General features: G+C 37.9%; 1 protein-coding gene across 2 annotated transcripts in view; it reads right to left on the reverse strand.

Annotated features, from left to right (window-relative positions):
* The window catches only part of adam12 (ADAM metallopeptidase domain 12), a 185,124-nt gene that overhangs the window by 16,371 nt on the left and 148,639 nt on the right, over positions 1-20,114 (reverse strand). For both annotated transcript variants that reach the window (XM_017713419.2, XM_017713418.2), the window contains exons 13-18: positions 13,370-13,459; positions 10,887-11,082; positions 10,391-10,499; positions 7,317-7,515; positions 7,106-7,183; positions 1,140-1,248 (exon numbers count right to left, since the gene is read on the reverse strand). In XM_017713419.2, the coding sequence (XP_017568908.1) occupies positions 1,140-1,248; positions 7,106-7,183; positions 7,317-7,515; positions 10,391-10,499; positions 10,887-11,082; positions 13,370-13,459 (781 nt within the window). The remainder of the gene's footprint in view (positions 1-1,139; positions 1,249-7,105; positions 7,184-7,316; positions 7,516-10,390; positions 10,500-10,886; positions 11,083-13,369; positions 13,460-20,114) is intronic.

Consider the following 20,114-nt stretch of genomic DNA (forward strand, 5'->3'; position numbering starts at 1 on the left):
TCCTTTGCTGTTATTTGCCTTCCAAATCTTGCCTTGACTTCCACAGTCCCCTTAAGTGCTAATTTTTAACAACATTGGGAGCTAGAAGCCCACTTGCTTTGTAGGCATCAATTAGCTTCATTTTCAGTTACTCAGCTGCTTAGAGGAGCCCATTGGCTGTTTGAAGTGTCAAAGGTTTTACAAGTGCAAGGGTTATTTTTTAAGTTAATCATGTTGACATTGACAGTTGCTGAAATTGATTACATATATTGCAGCAGAGTTTGTGTTTACTTTTTTACATTTAAAATATCAACAAAATATGTAATTTGGCCAGGGATGCCCAAACTTTTGCATACAACTGCAGCAATGTGTGTGGATAAATGAATGGTGCATGTAACTTGTATATGACTACAGCTGTCCATTCTATAAACTTTAGAGAACATTTGGAATTAAATCGAGTTCTGCATGAATGGCACATCATAATGATTTACATGTTAATCTAACATTCCACACAACATTCTACAGTTTTCTTTCTACATTCTGAAGTTATTGAACAAAGAAAAGACTCAGCCAAAATTTAATTTACGGTTTGGTACAGTAAAAAGGTGTAGTAAAAAAGAAAAGCCCTAAAGGCATTTTATTTTTCATACTGTACACTACTGTTCATTAGAGACAGACCTGAATGTTGTAAGCAGGTTGGTAATTTAAATTGGTCAGGACAGTGGTGGTCTGATTTTAACTTGACATTTCTTATTGTTTGCAGGAGCTACCATGCCACTCTTTTTCTAGTTTGAAGCATGTGTAATCTCAATTAATAAGGGAAAGACCCTTAACCTCAGCTTTTCTCTACTGCTTTATTATTCTGCAGTGGCAAACTGAGGGCAGACAGGCCAAAGAGCAAAGCATGAAATTCATTAAAAAGATGTAACTCATTAAATAATCTGAATTTGTCTGCATGTTTGCATGACTTTGGCTTTCACCATATCAACAAAGTGTGATATGTTAAGAAGAATTCAGAATTAACATGCATGAGCTGAAACTGCAGTGTTTGTAAATAAGTAAAAGTTTTAGCTATTTTAATAACAGCGATAATGTTATGTTCAACTTGGTGCAAACTGTTTCAGTTTGTGAGATGGTAGTGCAGTTGTCCATTACTGTACCTGCCAATCTCATTGGTCCACTGTCAACACTCCCACCAAACCCTGCCCTTTCGCAGAATGGGGGTGCCCAGTGAGCTTCACAGTGGCAATTCTTTTTGTTGTTACACACCTGCAAACACAAAGCCTGTATTATTATCACATATACAGAGCATAAATGCTCCATTAGGGCCAGACGATATGACAATTTGATCATTGATACCGATTTTAAGGAGCTTAATTCAGATAACTGAAGATTCCAGCCAATATAATTTTACCTGACTAAAAATTACACAGTGCTTTATGGATGGATATGATTGTCAATTATTAATCAACAAAGGTTTGTAAACTCACAAAATCTGAAATAAGATACATTTATAGAGCTGGGGGCTTTTTCATCTTATAGCATGTTATCCTAGGGGCAAAGGTTAGCTTACTCATTTTTTTTGTTTGTTTGTTTGTTGTTTTAGCCATGATGATGTTTCATGTTTAAGTTTGTCAGTTAAGCCTGTATATTTCTTTAATAAATGTTAGCAAATGTTTAGCTTTACTTAGCAGTTTATGTAAAGACTGCAGGGCTATAACGATATACATACTGTATTAAAAAAACAAGTATAAAATAGATTTTTGATATTTTGTTTGTCATAAATGTTTCAATTCTATAGAAAGACTTCTTTGTGTATCTAAGATTGCTCAGATAAACAAAAACTTTTAATAGAACTTATTCTATGCCTGCCATGCTGCTCTCTAACAAAATAACCCTACAAAAATCAACTAGAATTTATCTGCTAGAATTTATAAGCTCTACAAAAAAGGATCCAGTCATTTGAGTGAGGGTCCATATATAGCATAAGCCCCGCACCCTCTCCATCAACTTTACTCTGACAGGCTGCCACTGAATATTTCACTATTAAATCTATAAAAACACTCAGAAATCAGATATTTTACTTCATGTTAGACCAGTGTTAATTAAAACAGATTAGCCACTTTAGCCACTGGTTTATTGGAGGTATTTTTGCTGGGACTGATAAATTAAAGGAACATATGACTGAATTTTTATTGGCTAATTATTCTATTATTTGGGCCCAACCACCATTAGCTCATACAATTCATATTACCTGAATCTTCATGTTATACTGTTACTGGAGGAAGCAGTGGGTTAAACAGCAGTTCATGAATCAGTGTCCTGTTTTTTAATTCGATGTTAAGTTTGCATGAGCTGCAGAGACTGTGCTGACCCACATTTTCTGCTTCCATCAACAAGTGCTTGAGTTAACCAGTGATTAAGTGTGAGAATGTTCTTTTGTAAGCTATAACTCTAATGCTGTTATTTTTCTCATGCTGCCCATGGAGACCCAACAAACTAGATTTCAGAATTCCAAACATCTGCAACAGAGAAAGATGCAAATCAGCATTTTTCACTGGAACATGTATTTGATGTGTGCTTTTCAAAGCCTCCTCCGTTCATTTGGCCGTGCTTAGGACGTTGGGGAGTGGTCAGTGTAATGGTTTAAACATATGGAGGAGAGCCCATCTCAAAACAGCCACACTCTCTCTCTGCCTCAAGATAGAGAGCCTTGGGAGTCACAAGGTAATGGGTATCAGCTGTGTGTGTATGCAGGGATTAAAGGGAGCTCAGTGGACTGAACACTCCTTGCCCCTAGCCACAGAGCACACCCTTTACTTTAGACTAATGCAGCCATCACACACCCACCATCATAGACAGATGGAAAGACAGACAGACAGACAGACAGACACACATTCATTTTTATGCTTTTTTCAGCATTGCACTTGGGGCCAGCACTGTGCAAGTCAGAGATCAGCCTTCATTTATTTTATTTCCAGTCCACATGAACTGTATAATATTATTTTTTCATTATTTAGTATGTCCAGTCTTTGTCTTTATTATAGTCTCCATTCTTTTCAGGAAATTTGCTTTTAGTTTTTCAAAGAAATCTTCAGATATTTTTTTCCATACTTCCAAAGTTCAGTCTTGAAATTGGTTGCATTTTCTGATGAGCCAAATAAACCCAAACACTCAAAACTATCTGAAAAAATGTTCTTTACAGGTATATATTTTATTCATCAAGGTACAAACAGTGTAAATGTACCGTCATAGATACAACAGTGATTGTAAGGTCCAACTGTTTACCTTAAATAGGTTTTTCCCAGAGGAGAGGTACATAAATTTACCTTTTGATAACCTGAACTAGAACAATAAAATAAAGAGGCAATCAAGATGTGGTGTGTGGAGTCAATACTACTTACAAAATATAATTAAGATGAATTACGATACAATTATTTTTCCTAACTAAAGGTACTTAAGACACTTTTGAAAGTACCACCCCAGTGACAATTTAGTCCCTTTTTTCTGAGGGTGTGGGGTCAATTAATTGTTCTGAGAACATCAGCAGCTTTTTTTGTTTGACTTGTAAATTTTCTTTTATCTTTTCCAGTAACAGTTTCTTGTTTCATGGTTGTTAGGAGTCCTTTACTTTTAAACTCCAGTTTTGGAAATAGTTTTTTCACCTGCTAACATTTGACTTTCCTGTTCTTCAGATTAGATGTAATCTGTCAACAATAATATAATCACTGTTGTCATATGAAAAATTTGAACGTCAGAAATGTTCATTTCATAGAAATTTTTTGATGTAACTATGGTGACATATAAGGACATATAAGGATATTTATGTTATTAATAATAATAATAATAATAATAATTATTATTATTATTTATTATTATTATTATGTTATAATATGTAATAAAGTTATTAGACTTTTTGATTTTTAAAAAACTTTTGTAACAAGACAAAAATTATTAAAAATCTAAAATGCCAAAATGAAAAGGTCAGATTGTTTTGAGTTCCTCTTAATGCAAGTGCCTTGATGATGAAGGAAGAAAAATACTGAATTCTTTTCTTCAGACTTTCATGAGTCAACATCCATATGTGAATGCTGTTAGGATGGTCAGTTAGTAATCACATAGTGCTGAGCAACCCTGCCAGTTTGTTTGCTTTTACACAGTGGGATCATACCTTAATTCACTCACTAGTTACACTCTAGTTTTGCTGATATAGCATGATATTTTATCCTTGCTGGTAAAGAGTGAAGGGGACAATTCTGCAGTGAACCCAAATTATGCCCTTTATTAGGAGAAATACATGGTTCAGAGGCTACACTGAACTTTCAAAACATAATAGCTGAGCTGAGGGCTCCAGTCTTCATATGGAGATCCAATGGTAATACCACAATATAATTACTGCAAAAGACTGGAAATATTTTATGAAACACCAGTCTCAAAAAGATGTTATCCAAGCAGTTTCCCAGGCAATTTAGCCAATGTTATCCAAGCAATACCCCTGGCAGTTTAGCTTATTTGGAATGTGTTTCTTTAGAATTACCTTTGTTACAATAAACATTATTAAATAGTTTGACAGATTCAGCCTTGCCTGAGAAAAATTTAATGGAAGTGTTTTAGTAACATGTTTAATGCATTATAACATTTCTTAAAGTAGGATGAATTGCAGAATTGAATCGCTGGTTAGTGCAGCAAATTAAATCACTCTTAATTTTCAAAGATCACTTTTAAGTAAAGTCAAAATACAATTAATTATGACTCATTGATTTGTTGATTATTATGATAATTGATTTGTTGTCAGCTCTAACATTCACAACCTATATTGTTGGTTCTGACAGTAGGTTTCTATCTGTTTCTCGTACATTATAGTCAGGACATTTTTGTCCTCAGAATGTAAAAGAACAATAGACACACACGATCTGAGGAGGAGCTCTGCTCATTAGGACACAGCAGTCTGAATGGCGTACAGGAGACAAGCAATCCACAAACACAAAGACTCCTACATCATTATACACTGGCATCCATGCCAAATCAACAGATCACACAGGAACAGGTCAGAATCAGCTTGGGTTTTGTCTCAACTACTGCACTCCAATTCTGTGAGGACCTGCCATCACACATGAGTAATCGCAAACAACACTAATTCACTGTGTCAACAATAATCCTTCTGTTCAAACACAAGGCAAAGAGAGAACAAAAGTTCCCAAAAGAAACTGGCATCTGTAAAGCTGCCTCGTCTGTCTGCTGCTCAGCCTAGAGACAGAAAAACAAGAATTCCTACGAAGGCGTTCATATTGACGCTTTATCCTAGGCGAGCGTCTGTTTTTGGGGAGTGGAGTAGTTAGAAATAAATCAAACACACCCTCCAGGGTGAACGTGGGGTGCGAATGTAAATGACAGTGTAGGGGGGATCTTGGCCGGTGGTGCTAGTGTTCGTATTTCAGTGCTTCGCTGGCAAACACTGCACATGCCTGAGCCAGAAGATGATGAATTGTGCTTTAAGTAGAACATAAATGAAGCTATTAAATACAAGTGCTTTAACCTTGGTGGGGCAATGAAGACCGATCGCAAAGCAGCACAACATCTGCCGGAAGTCATCGAAGCAGGCAGTTACTAGAGCACAGCATGCTTGAGGGAGATGAGGGATAATTGAGGGTACAGCATTACCCCTTGGCCTTTCTGCAATGCTCTAACCAAGAAGCAATAACATTAGGTGCAGCTCTGATCAGTATTGATTATACAGTGCTGCTCTGTGTGGGCCACTTACTGCAATGAGTGGAATGGCAATAAGTTAGAGTAAGCAAAGCTACTGCAATGTTTCAAAGTGGTTTCGTATAAGCTATTTTTCTTGCCAGCTTGTTCCTTAAAGGAATAACCATGTAGTAGATCCTGCACTGGGGAGATGAGAGGTTTCAACAGTATGGATTTAAGGCCAATGTTTAACCATTTAAAAAGCAACTCAGACCCTACAAATGATCTTTTTTTTCCATCCAAACCAGGGATGTCATGTGCACCTGATGTCATCAAACATGTGAGTACTATCATCAGGCAGAAAGGTTTTTTTTATGAATACAGTCGGTGTATGTGTTACTTTTTCTTTATATTTATTAAAGTGAGTATAGCACTATATTACTATTATAGAGTATGGTCTAGTATAGTACATAGGAGTATAGTGAGTAGAGGTGGCAGAAGTCCCTTACTTATATAAAAGTACTTTGGTATAGAAAGATACTCTAGTAAAAGTTGAAGTACGGGTTACATGTTTTTACTCAAGTAAAAGTATAAAAGTACATGCTAGATGTGCTTACAGTAAAAAGCTTTTCAAAAAAACTTTTCTAATTGAATCTAGCTCACTTTTTGTAACAGGTTGTTATTTAGTGTTTATTGTGTTTATTTGATGTACACCACCATGACATCAAGCACATCTAACTCAGGTGCTCAAAGACTAGAGCTAGACCAGGTTTCCTCTGTCTCCAACCAGGGGACTTGGCATGTAAATTTAGTGCATCTTTACATTAAAAAACAGACTGAGAATTTAAAGTTGGCCAAAATATGAGCATATGCCACATAACAAAACACTAGGAAGCAAATGTTAGCATGTCAGTTTAATCTTCTCTTCAAAGTTGGATGATATGAGTTTGGAAACACAGGATGTCTGGCCTATTTTATGGTAGGGGAAATACTAAGAATGTAAATCGAACATAAATGGTATTCATTGTGTAACTCACTATGTAGTTAAACATGTAACTATGTAATTACATTTGAATAATAAAGCAAAACAAAAGTAATTACCCAAATCATAGGTTAATCATAATGAGAAAAATGGCAAGATCTCCTATAGTTATCTGGTAATCTATCTGTATCTATTATCAATGCCATCCATACCATTTTGCACCTTATAAAATCACAAGCTGCCCCATAAACTCTGTGAACATTTAATGACAAAAGGACCCAACAGAAATTATGAATGATTTTTCCTTTTATTGTGGAGTTTATCGAGATGTGCGGTATCGCTATGACAGGTATGATATGACTACTGAAGAGGACACTGTGGCTTGTCAAAATGATAATATCTAACCAAACAAGACTTTCTGTAATTGTTAGCGTTTGTCTGTGTGCTCACACTACTTACCCCTCTGCTGTGGCACTTCCCCGAACACTCATGCACTCCAAACGCACTGACATTCTGGCACTGCCTGTTCAAACACATCTGTGATAGAGAGGACAAGGCAGAGAGAGAAAGAGCTATTGAGTAGGTGTCACATCAAGTATCAACTCTACGGACTCAATGTTAGATCTCTACTTGTTATTGGAGAACAGTACAATGCTGTCATTTGTCATACCATGCCCTCGGCACATTTGGTGCCTGCCAGTACCAGTCCTGGGTCGGGCATGTCATCACCCAGGTACACATGCGTCCCCCTACACAGGATACGCCCGCCCTCATGCAGTGGGATGTTGGTTTCTATGGAAACAGCATTGGTACCAATGACGGGCCTGTTGGCACCCCCCTGGCACTGAATTTTCCCGCACTTAGCGTCGCTGTATCAAAACACATATATACACACACACACACACACACACACACACACACACACACACACACACACATAAAAACACCAATCAAAGGACAAGGATAATGTTCTTTTGAAGTGCTTAATGTTCTTTGAAGAATAAATAGGATAATATGACAAACTGCTCCAAGCTTAACTCAATTTATCAGAAAGGCAGAGGACATTCTTTTGTCTGAGGGATAATCTTGTCATTTACCCACTCACTCTTTACACCACAGGTTATCCTTCTTTTACTATAGAGCTGTCTTTTATGAAGACATAATGTCAAATAGACTGACAAGAAACCGAAGTAAATGACTATACTAACTGAATGAGTAATTGTCCATCTTACAGTGTTCTTTCATGCTACTATTGAGAGGTTGGACAGAACCTAGGCAGATATCCTGTTCAACATAATAAGAAACTGTAGTGCACAACTACAGCGAACATTTATTGTATGTTTTTTTATCTCAAATTATATTTTCTTACAATACATAAAAATTCATTAAAATACATTTTATTTTCTGTTTATGGGAAAGGTCACAGTTTGGATGTTTGGCTCAGCATTTTCGTGCACCAAGCATAAACTAAGGCCAACTGTGTGATCTGCAGGTATAAACACTGGCATCCACCCGCTAAGATCCTAATTCATCTAGGATAAGGAAGAGGGCAAGGAAAATCATGGGTGGCTGCATCTTCCTCCTAAACAAAAACCTTTATAACACAACCACAATCCTTCTGACTAAGAACCTTTCCCACTTTACTGTGCACATACACACTTTATCTTATTGTCTTATTACTACATACTGTGTAAATGTACTTCATTAGGAGCACTATACTATTAATGTGACTAGGAAGGCAGCTGAAGACCACTTAACTCATTGTCATGTTCATGAAAATGGTTTGAGACAACTTTAACTTTGTGACATGGTATATTATCATGCTGGAAATAGCCATTAGAAGATGGCTAAATTGTGGACATGACGGGATGCACAAGGTCAGCACCAATGCTCAAATAGCACTGTTTGAGTATCAATACACCACCTCTACCAGCCTGGGCAGGTTGAGTCCATGGATTCCAGAAATCTGGAAATGAGTCCATGGCCAGAAAGCACTGGAGCCTTATGTCAGTTATTCATTACAAGCTAGCAAATCTAATTCTAAACAGTCTATGATCTCAACTCATTTCCAGCAAGTGTAACTAAACACTGGACATATCAGTCTAGATCACATCATAAAAGCTGTACTTTTAGTATCTGCTTGCAAGATTGGCTGTTCTGAGCATCTGACACTTTGTAGTTTAGTGTCATTAGTGTAGGTTCCATGAAAAAGCCATTACATTTTCAAATTAATTTTTCATTTGATGTTAGTTTAAAGTTTATAAAATGTGTATACATGTAAGTTTATAAATCAGCAATGTTTCTGAATATGCAAAGACTCAAATTTTGTTCGTTTTCCTTACTGTTCTTTTCCTGCTCTTCATGGAAATGGTATAATCTGCATTTAAGAAAAATAAATAGGTTGAAGTATTGAAGTTTAAAAATTAATCTTTTTGTGTGGGTGAATTCCTTGTGTTAAATCAAAGCATTATTGATTATAAGGTCTTTAATGAAAATGTCTGGCCTGGACAGCCATTACAGTGCTTGAAAATACACTACATGGCCAAAAATTTTCCAAAGGTTTTCTGCCACAACCATTGCCTGTAGGTGAATAAACGCAAAGAAGCATAGCCATGTAACCTCTAAAGACAAGCACTAGCAGTAAAATTGTTCACACTGAAGAGCTCAGTGACTTTGAACGTAGCATTGTTGTAGGATGCCACCTTTGCCACAAATCAGTTTATAAAATTTCTGCCATGATTGATCTGCCCCTGTCAACTGTGAGTGCTTCTATTATGAAATGGAAGCATCTAGGAGCAACAACAGCTCAGTCACTCAAACTCACAGACCAGGACTAACAAGCGTTGATGGGTAGCATGTACAAATCACCATGAAATCACCAAAAATCAATCATGTGTTGCATCACTCACTATGGTGTCCTAAACTGCCACTGAAAGCAACAGTAGCACATGAACTGTGCGTCAGAACTTCATAATAATAGGTAACCCTGGGTAATCACCACTAGCTATTGTAGCATCACTGGAGTTACTCTCCAAAATGTCAAGCTACTTGCTGGCATTGACAGACAGATACTATAAGCTTAGATAGTTAGAAATGTTAAAACAGTTAAAGCTGATGAAATTTCTGATTAGATTATCCATCAGTTCACTCCCTAAAAACTTGATGACACAACAAAAACTACATATGCTGTAAAATTAATAACAAACTATAAATGTTCCTACTGTGGCAAAAACTCATGTGAGCTTCAATTAGGTTGAATTTTTTCCAATGTTCCATAAAGCCTGGCCAACCTTACAACCACGCCTAAGAAAGAACACATTTGTAGACAGAACATGTCTAGGTCACCACTTTCTTGCTCTCTGCATTGTCCTGAAACAATTTTTGACTCACACCTGGGTGGTTATAGGGTTTGCTGGAAAGAAAATGATGGACTTCCACTCAGAAGACATTTCTCCTAATTTAAAAGAGAAGACTCCAACTTAATTTAAGACAGTGAAGCCAAGCCAGTCTAGCAATAGCTAGACAATGTGATGAATATTTAATGTTTTAAGAGCAGCCCACCAACCCGTGCAGCTGGCCAGATCAAGATAACCATTTCCTCTAAGTTATGTTGTGAATGTAAGCTGAGTCATGCTCTGTAGTCTTCATACTGTTCTGTTGATATCTGCCTCTCGCTGTCTCTGCACTGTACGGTGAGTGAGAATGAAGGCTGGGAATGAGTTATAGAGTGTAGGTGAAGCATACCGTGGTTCACACTTTGCAAAAGAGCCTTTGGAATCCTTCCCACAATTTCCATAGGGGTCGCCTGCTGAGTTCACCCGCTCAAAGCAAATACCGGGTGCAGGTTTGGCTCCTTGAAAGAGAGGGATAGAAAGAAATAGAGAGAAAGAGAAAGAGAGAGAGAGAGAGAGAGAGAGAGTTTCTGTAGTTTTGCACTGGACCTATAAGGCTAATGTGCAGTTGTTTGCAAAAAAAGCATTCCTTTAACATGTATTGCCCATAACTAGCATAGTGAGTCACCTCAGATATTGAGTCTAGTCCCAGACTACACAACATTCTGAATGGAGATTCTTCACTGAAACAAAATGTAGTCCAGGACTAGGCTTAAGCATTGTCTGACAAACATGCTAAATAGTCATTAAAATATAATTATAAAAATAATAATGCACAAAATATCTGCATATTCAAGAGTATTATTAATTATCATTTTAGTGATGACTCTATTAGTAATGTAACTAACCTGGTCCCCAGAGGGTGATGCATTGCTGTTCGTGTGTCTGGCAGATGCCGTTGTAACAGTGGCCGTCTACGTTGTGGCATGTGTGTCCGTCATGCAAGTAGACATTAGCTGGGCAATGAGGGCTGGTGCCAGTGCAGAACTCAGGCAGGTCACATGAGTTACTGGACTCTCTGCACGGTGTTCCAGCAGGCTTCAGCTACACACACACACACACACACACACACACACACACACACACACACACACACACACACACACACACACACACACACACACGTAAGTCCCAGGCCCAAAAAGCAAATCACTTCATGGAACAAGAAGCATTAGTCATCCCTGAACTACTTCAGAATCAACTGTGGCACTGAGATTCATGCTTTGAGATGAAAGTCATCAACTGGTCAGGTAGAAACAGAAGAATATAATTAGGCCAACAACTAGACATAAGTGACACCGGCAGAGCCATCAAATGATAGAAGCAGACATCAGACAAAAAATCCGAATACACAATCCAAACAACTGTTTCTGAATTTTGCACATACAGCTGATAATATTATTATGTCATGGACTCTTCGGCTGATACAGAAAACGCAGAACATACTGGTTGAAATTTATGTCACAAGCTCTTAAGCTGGAGATATCTGGAAGGCCATGGTATCCAAAGAGTCAGGTATCTTGACAGAAAGGCTTCTTATTCCCATTGTAAATCTCACCTATACAGGCATGCACAAGTTTCTAGGAGTTGGCGATATTCAATTTATTCCATTCAAATAGGCATTTATTTATTTATTTATGTATTACTACATTATTGCCCATTTTTAAAACAGACAATAAACTCATAATTTATCTATACAGAGAATCGTCAACACCTTATAATAGTTAGCTAATAATGTGGCTAAATATGGACTTGAAATGTAACCTTTCAGTAAAAGACGTTATGCTACATTAAAAGCTACATTATGTAGGAATTTTAAAATTTCCAATGAAAAAAAGTAGAATTTCTGAGGAATAAGTAATGAGCCTGACCAAGGATAAGAAAATATACATAAAACATGTCCTTGTGCTGTTATGTTACATTGATCCCATTTGCCATTTTGGTGCCTAGCCACACTCAGTCTTAAAGCAGCTCAGCATCATCAGCAAAACTGCCTGGGGCAGTGGTTTGTTAGTTGCCTTGCCCAAGGGCACAGCCAGAAAAAACCCAGGCACACCTGGGATTTAAACTCATAGCCTTCTAGTTGCTAGCTCACCTCTTTTACAACTAGACTGCTAGTCAACCAAGTAGACTCCCAGCCCAGCTATGTGAGGTTCATCTTGTGCTGCTTTGAATCATCCCTTAAAGTGTAGAACATTCACTCAAAAGTGTAAATTTTCCTTCCTATTGATTTGATTTCACAGTCTCCTAAGTAGCCCTAAACACCATATGGCATATTACAGAGTTCCTTGACTCTGGCCCTTGAACAAGTCCTTGAACAAGACTCCTAACGCTACATGTTCCTACGATTGTAAACTGCTCATTTAAAAAATGTCAGATACAACAACCTCAGCTGCCCAAATGAATCTGCTCAGGGGAGGGGTGCGCAGCACAACCAAAGTCTTAATTACATCTCTCTTGGCGTTACTTCATAAGCTAATTTGCTGCTACCTTAGATGAAATCGCGTGGGCAGTGTAAAGGGATAGAATTCAAAGAGGAGTCTAAGAGCAAACAGTGGTGAGATGCAGAAAAATATCTAGCTAATTTCCTTACCGATGAGGATTTTTATGCTAATGAGAGACAAATCTTTCAACAGCATATATTTTTCCACGAAAAACATTTAACTGCAGGGGCTGCATGAGCCGGTTCTAATTTTCATAGAAAATATATGCACATGAGGCAGCTAAGTGAGATTCATGTGGTGCTCTGCCATCAACTGCAGTAGTTTTTCTCTTTGCAACCAGATCAGTCATCCTAAGACAGTATAGTAGCAGTAGAAATAGCCCAGTTCTAAGCTAATTATCATTGGGCTAGTTGCTCTGCCAATTACTCTGTGTAGGCCTAGTTGTTATTTCTCAAGTGTGCATAGTTTTTTCTTAAAGCTCTCATAATTAAGTGGCAATGTTGCAGATTACTGCCTCAAAGGAGAAATAATATTGTTCTACCAAGCTGTTGATACTGCACTGATAATATCGGCATACTGCCCCAGTCTGGTAGTGACACAGACAGCCTCTGGGGTAGAGGTCTACTCTCTCTCTCCCTCCCTCTCTTCAGTCAGTCAATGAGCCTCGCTCTCTGATTTATGTGTCTGGAGCCCTCAGAGGAAATTCACTGTGTAGTTTCAGAGCGTAAATGACAGTTCATGTTGCGCTCACTAATGGGGCAAAGAGAATGCGTTTTCCATGCTTTTCCCTTTTTTTCTTCTCAGAGCAAAAGAGGAAGTGGGTGGGAGAGAGATCGAGAGAGAGGGAGGGAGGAAAAAAATGAGTCGAGACGAGATCAAACGAGTACCTGGCAGTTCATGCAGCACTGTCCGTGGGCACACACAGCGTCTCCTTTGAGAGTGCAGGTAGTAGCATTGCAGCAAGGGTTCATACACTCCTGAAAAACACATACATACATACATACATACATACACACAAATGAACAACATTTTTAGACAAGAATGTTAACCCTGCTTTACTTACATTCAACAAATTTAATGTGTCAATGGAGAATTCCACTTATTATTATGAATTACTGCATAATTGAGTCTCTAAGATTTAATTAAAGTCATTCAGAGTAGTTTGATGTGAAACTGTTCTAGAGAAGCTTCCAGAGTCAGAACTGTTCACAATGGTGGTGATAGGAACCAAACATCTGAAGTGTATAATGCAGCAGTTCTCAAACTGGGGTGCTGCAGAAAAATCTCAAAAGGTTTTAATTTTGTCAGTTTTTAAACTCTGCTCCAGCTATACCTAAAAGCGTGGAACTTGTTTAAAAATGATAAATGAAATGAAAATTTTATAATGAACGGACCGATATTAATGGACTTAATGCTCCAAAATCACTTAAACCTTTTCAAATTTTTTTTGAGATATCAGAGATATCTGTTGTTGTTTGGACAGTGAGTATATTTAGGCTAGTGACAGCTACAGGGAAAACTATCAAAACAGTGAAGGTTCTGGTAGGTCATGGTGGACATTTGTTAAATGAAAACAATGACTAGGGGCAAGTGGGGTGGGGTGGTTTGTTTTGAGATAAGATTTTTGACCTAGGACAAACATACTGTGGCACCCACCATGACCCACGTTGCCATGAGGAGTTTAGAAGGTGTGCAAAGTGACTGCAATTACCGTTGATAATGTGATTTGCTGTCGTCAATCCTGAGCAAGAAGGACACTCATTGTTACTGTTGTTGCTAATTATATTTCTATTATTAGCGAAGCTGAGTTGCTTGGGCTTTGTAGTGTAACTAGTTCTTAGAAGTATCTTCCCTCCTCATATTACCCGTGTTAACCCCTTTCAGTGTTAGGTCTGGGAGAGTGCTGGGCTGGGCATTTCTTGCTGCCTGTTTAAGAACCTGTTCAAAATAAAAGAGTGTCTGCCCGTATGCACAATGTTTTCTTCTTATTCTTCTACAGTGATGCCACAATACTTTATAAAATCCATTCATGGCTGAGATACATGCAGGAAATTGTGGAATTGGTTCTTCTTAAACTACTGAAATGATACTTTAACTCATTAAAATCTGCAGCCAGAGTAGTTGGAACACATGCAAGCCTTTGTTAGCCATAGTAAAATGTATCAGCATGTAGATTTAGAGCTTTCTCTGTCCTACAATATTTTCTATCACTGTATAAAATAAGCATGTTGCTGTCTTTATTGTTGGATATCCTGTGAATGGAAATCAGATCATTGATTCGTTTAATCAGAGTAGCAATAAAAGTGACTGAAGGGTCATATTTACCTGTTCTTATGTATATTTGAGCAAAAAGGTTGCAAGAAAATATAAATCTATGATAACATTCTTTACATATCAAATTAAATGCGACAACAGCAAATCACATTATCAACTGAGAAAAGTAAAATGCAGAAGTAGCCTGAGTAGTGTCTTGTATGACAAAACATCAGAAATGAGCTATACTGCCACAACAGAAAAAATGTCGGTTCAGATTAATGCAACACATATTTAGTTCCATGAAACCTTGGAACCTAACAGATGAAAACAACAGCCTTTGAATAACAATCTTTTGGTTGTTCTTAACACATATGGTTTCAATTAGTGGTCCAGGAGAGGACCTCTCGGTATTGTTATTATTTTAAAGAGAGATCTGCTATTTTGAGGCATTGGTCTCATTGTTCAACGTGCATATGTTTCATGTTTGTGTGCTGCCAGGGCAGAAAAGGTGCAGACATGATCTGCAGTCAACAATTAATGGAAAAAAGTGACACACTGAATTTACTTGTTTCATTTGTGCACCGCATATAGTGCTGAGCAAAAGTCAGATAGTCATTTATTTAATTTCCAATCAAAATAGCCATTTAGGTGTTCATTTCTCAGCATTGGACAAAAGCAGGAAACAAATTTTTATCAGAAAATTATACAGAAGCTTCAATAACTATTTACAATATCACATTTTTCAGTATTCAGTGTGTCCACTCTTTGCCATCATTACAGCTTCTGTTCTTTTCAGGAGACTTGCTTTTAGTTCTGCAAAGAAAATAGATCAGTTAGCTAAGAATAGTCTTTTGGTAGATGTAAAAAACGCTAGAGGAATTTGGGATGGGTATACCCTGTTTAAAGCAGGACTCCTTCTGTGATTGTCTTTTAATAGAAAGTTTGAAGCAAGAGAGGACAGGAGTTTGGTGATCTAACTTGGAGTCACATTTTCTCCGTATCTTTTAATAATTTTTTGAACTTCAGTTTTGGAAACTTCCTGATGCAAGTGGATTATCTTATATCTAATCTTCTGAAAAATAATAACTTGTACTTAATGGTTGGTTTTAGAGGAAATTAAATACATGATGTGTGGTCTTTTCTGCACCATGCTATTCCAAAAAAAAATTACATCAACACAGTATTGTCCTACTTTTGGCAGTAATCACATTCATTGTTTTATGTTTTATTCATGTGTAATTGATGTACACATCTGAATCACGTAGACTGACTGCATTACCTTTTTCAGTCAGTGCATCACTGGCTGGAGGCCCACCAGTTGTGTGTTTACTTAGAGAAATGTATTAAAAACACTAGGTTCACTTCACACAGGATACAATTATGCCACGGGCGTTTCTCTTTTTCACTCTGTCTGTCTGCCTCTTTCCCCCACTTTCGCTCCTTCTTTCCTTTAATAAGGCCCTGGTGTGCTGGCTCTGGGCCTGCAGTGTATGTTGGGTCAGGCTTGACCTCTGTTGGCTGAGAGAGAAATCTCTTTACAGGCAATCTGACATCAGCCTATTGTGTGTGTATGCAGATCTGCCTGAGGAAAGAAAGACAGAAAGGGGTTGGGTGGGGTTCTCTCATCCTTCTAGCCAACACACAAGCACCATTGCTGGGCATCCATCTGGTCTTTGGCACGTACTTGCTAGATCTCTCCAGATGTGCGAATGTGTTGTTTCTCTTAGAAAGCCTGTCAGTTTTTTGTGCATGATATAAAGAACATACGTTGGCTTTTGGCCTTTTTCTGTTGCAACCAAGTCCAAAACCAATACTCCGCCTGACTCAACCAACAACCTTCTAATCATCTACCTGGCAAACCATCAAGGCCTTCAGTGAAGGTCCAGAATAACCAACAGGAAGAATGAATGCACGATATATTGCATTTTTAAAATATTATTAGAAGTGTAGCTCTGTAGCTTGTGAAAGTGTAGATTTGTATAAAAAAGGAAACAGAAAGTTTTACAAATGTGTAATGCGACTCCAAGCCAAATTTTGCTGTTAAAAGGTGACTGTTACACTGTAAAAAATGAGAGGTCAGTTCAACTTAAAATGATTTACTAACTGATTACATGGCTTTTCTTGAGTTGAGTCAACTTGAGGACACCAGAGTTCACATAACTCAAAGGTCTTAGTTGAGTCAAAAATTCTCCAAGCTACTGTTTCTAGATCTGCATCTCGTTTAGATAAACTGAATGTCTTTTTTTTTTTTTAACTCAGTTTCCCCACTAGCTGGTGCTCCTTCTATAACACAGTCCTATCTGATCTGAGCTGCTTCATGTGTTCCTGAGTGGTGCAGTGGACTGAGCCATCCACCCAACAGGAGGTTGTGAGTTTGAGCCCCAGCGATGCCATAGCCATCTATGAGTGTGTACTCAATGTCTCACAGGATGGTGTGATGGAGAGCGTTTTGGCTGGTGAGGACGTTGAGTATAAAAAACAAGCTCACTTTATTTAAATAACTGAGATGCAGTACTAAAAGCATTAAGATAACTTTGGACTCAACTAAGAAATTTGAGTTGTGTGTCCTCAAGTTGAGTCAACTCAAGAAAAGCCATGTAATCAGTTACTATATCATTTTGAGTTGAGCTGACCTCAAATTTTTTACAGTGTATGATTTAGTAAATAGATACAACAGCCCTGTATAAGATCAGAAGGGTGGATGATGCTCTTTTTCATTTTGGCCTCATTTCATATGCATTTATAGGTGTTTTTCTCTCAAAGCACAAAATACAGGGGGGAGATAATGAAGCTGATAATGAAGCACCTACGCTGATGTGAGGCTGAGAAAACTGAAATAAATATTCGTTGAATTCTCTGACATCTTGAAATGTCCTATTTTCTCAAAATATGTATTTACTACTTCAGAAATCATGCACTTTCTCAATAAGTAATGACTTAATTTTTCAACTTAATTATTTTTATTATTATTCTTTCTATATATTATTTTTAGTTTTTCAGCTTAATTAGTCACAATTTGAACCACTATCTGAGAGGGATAAAAGCAGGTCTGCCACCTTATGACATTATTGCCTGATCACAGTTACTTGAGATGATCATTATTATTTGTTCTGACCACAATTATTTTTCACAGTCATTCGTTTTCACAGTCATATGATATTACAAAAAGTATAATGTATGCTGGATATGTTTTATTAGTTGGCCTGAGCCAATTATACATATAAATAATAAAATAAATAAATAAAAAGATAAAATAAATCTTTTTTTTCTTGTGACTTTGTAACAAAGTTCAAACTCTGACTTTTAACTCTGTGCTATACAATGTTTATGCTGAAAGTTGATTTGTTAATTTGATAGCTAACATAGTTAATGCTAATTGTTGCATGTGTACTAGCAGAATAAGTGTTTTTTCTCTCACATTTTCTCTGTCCCAAGAGAAACATGTAAGCCTTGGTTGACTGTCTTACTGCAGACATCTGTTATAGCCAGTATAGTGCAGTGTATCGTGTCTTATTCACAGCAAAATAAAGTGTTAGTTAAGCATGACTGCCTGCTAATAAGCCATGTAGCTGCTTTGAACTTTTGCAGTTGCAAAAAAATAAACAGACAATTAAATCACTAATCGCAATTACTTATACAACAATTAATCATAGGCTAAAATATTAAAATTGTGAAAGACCTAATAAAGAGTCTTTTCCATTTAATCTTGTGAAAACAAGCTTTCATACAAAAAGCATATGAGCCTATCAGGGTTCTATATTGTGCTGGTCAAATGTCAACTATGAATCCACATCTGTGTTCATTTGCATTGAGGTTATCAGTTCGATAAGCCACTCAACAGGCCACTCCCCCATTGCAAAGTGTCAGTAGACTGTCCATAGGACTAATTATGGCCGCTAATCATAAATCTGGCCCATGGCATTCTAATTCTTGACATGAAGTTGCAAATGAAGTTATGAAACTAAAGTTTGGAAGGAGGACTAGAGACCCTCCTTCAGTGGCAAAAGTCTCTGAGTTAATGAATGGGAGTAAATGGAGGAAATACACTATACTGCCAAAACTATTTGCTCATCTGCCTATGAAATATGATGTCGGCCCACCCTTTGCAGCTATAACAGCTTCAACTCTTCTGGGAAGGCTTTACACAAGGTTTAGGAGTGTGTTTATGGGAATTTTTGACTATTCTTCCAGAAGCACATTTGGGAGGTCAGACACTGATGTTGGATGAGAAGGCCTGGCTCGCAGTCTCTGCTCTAATTCATCTCACAGGTGCTCTAGCGGGTTGAGGTCAGGACTCTGTGCAGGCCAGTCAAGTTCTTCAACATCAAACTTGCTCATCCATGTCTTTATGGACCTCGCTTTATGCACTGGTGCACAGTCATGTTAAAACAGGAAGTGGCCATCCCCAAACTGTTCCCACAAAGTTGGGAGCATGAAATTTTCCAAAATCTCTTGGTCTGCTGAAGCATTGAGAGTTCCTTTCACTGGAACTAAGGGGCCAAGCCCAACTCCTGAAAAACAACACCACACCATAATCCCCCCTCCACCAAACATTACACTTGGCACAATGCCGTCAGACAATTACTGTTCTCCTGGCAACCCAGACTCATCTGTCGGATTTCCAGATGGAGAAGTGTGATTCATCACTCCAGGGAACACATCTCCACCGCTCTAGAGTCCAGTGGTGGCACTTTACACAACTGCATTTGATGCTTTGCATTGTGGTTGGTGATGTAAGGCTTGGATGCAGCTGCTCGGCCATGGAAACTCATTCCATGAAGCTCTCTACGCTGTTCTTGAGCTAATCTGAAGGCCACATGAAGTTTGGAGGTCTGTAGTGATTGACTCTGCAGAAAGTTTGGTGACCTCTGCGCACTATGCACCTCAGCATCCGCTGACCTCGCTCTGTCATTTTACGTGGCTTACCACTTCGTGGCTGAGTTGCTGTTGTTCCCAATCACTTCCACTTTGTTATAATACCACTGACAGTTAACTGTGGAATATTTAGTAGTGAGGAAATTTCACAACTGGACTTGTTGCACAGGTGGTGTCCTGTCACGGTACCACGCTGGAATTCACTGAACTCCTGAGGGCGACATGTTCTTTCACAAATGTTTGTAGAAGCAGTCTGCATGCCTAGGTGATTGGTTTTATACACCTGTGGCCATGGAAGTGATTGGAACACCTGAATTCAAGGATTTGGATGGGTGAGTGAATACTTTTGGCAATATCGTGTACCTGAGTACCCTAAACAAACTTCTGTTTTGTGAATGTAGGTCACAATATAACAAATCGACTATCCTGTCACTTACCTTTAAGAAGTTTTTTTATCATATTTATTTTTAATGAGCCACGATGCATCAGATATCAAAAAAG

This window comes from Pygocentrus nattereri, chromosome 10, assembly GCF_015220715.1.
Source record: "Pygocentrus nattereri isolate fPygNat1 chromosome 10, fPygNat1.pri, whole genome shotgun sequence".
In the NCBI taxonomy this organism is placed as follows: domain Eukaryota; kingdom Metazoa; phylum Chordata; class Actinopteri; order Characiformes; family Serrasalmidae; genus Pygocentrus; species Pygocentrus nattereri.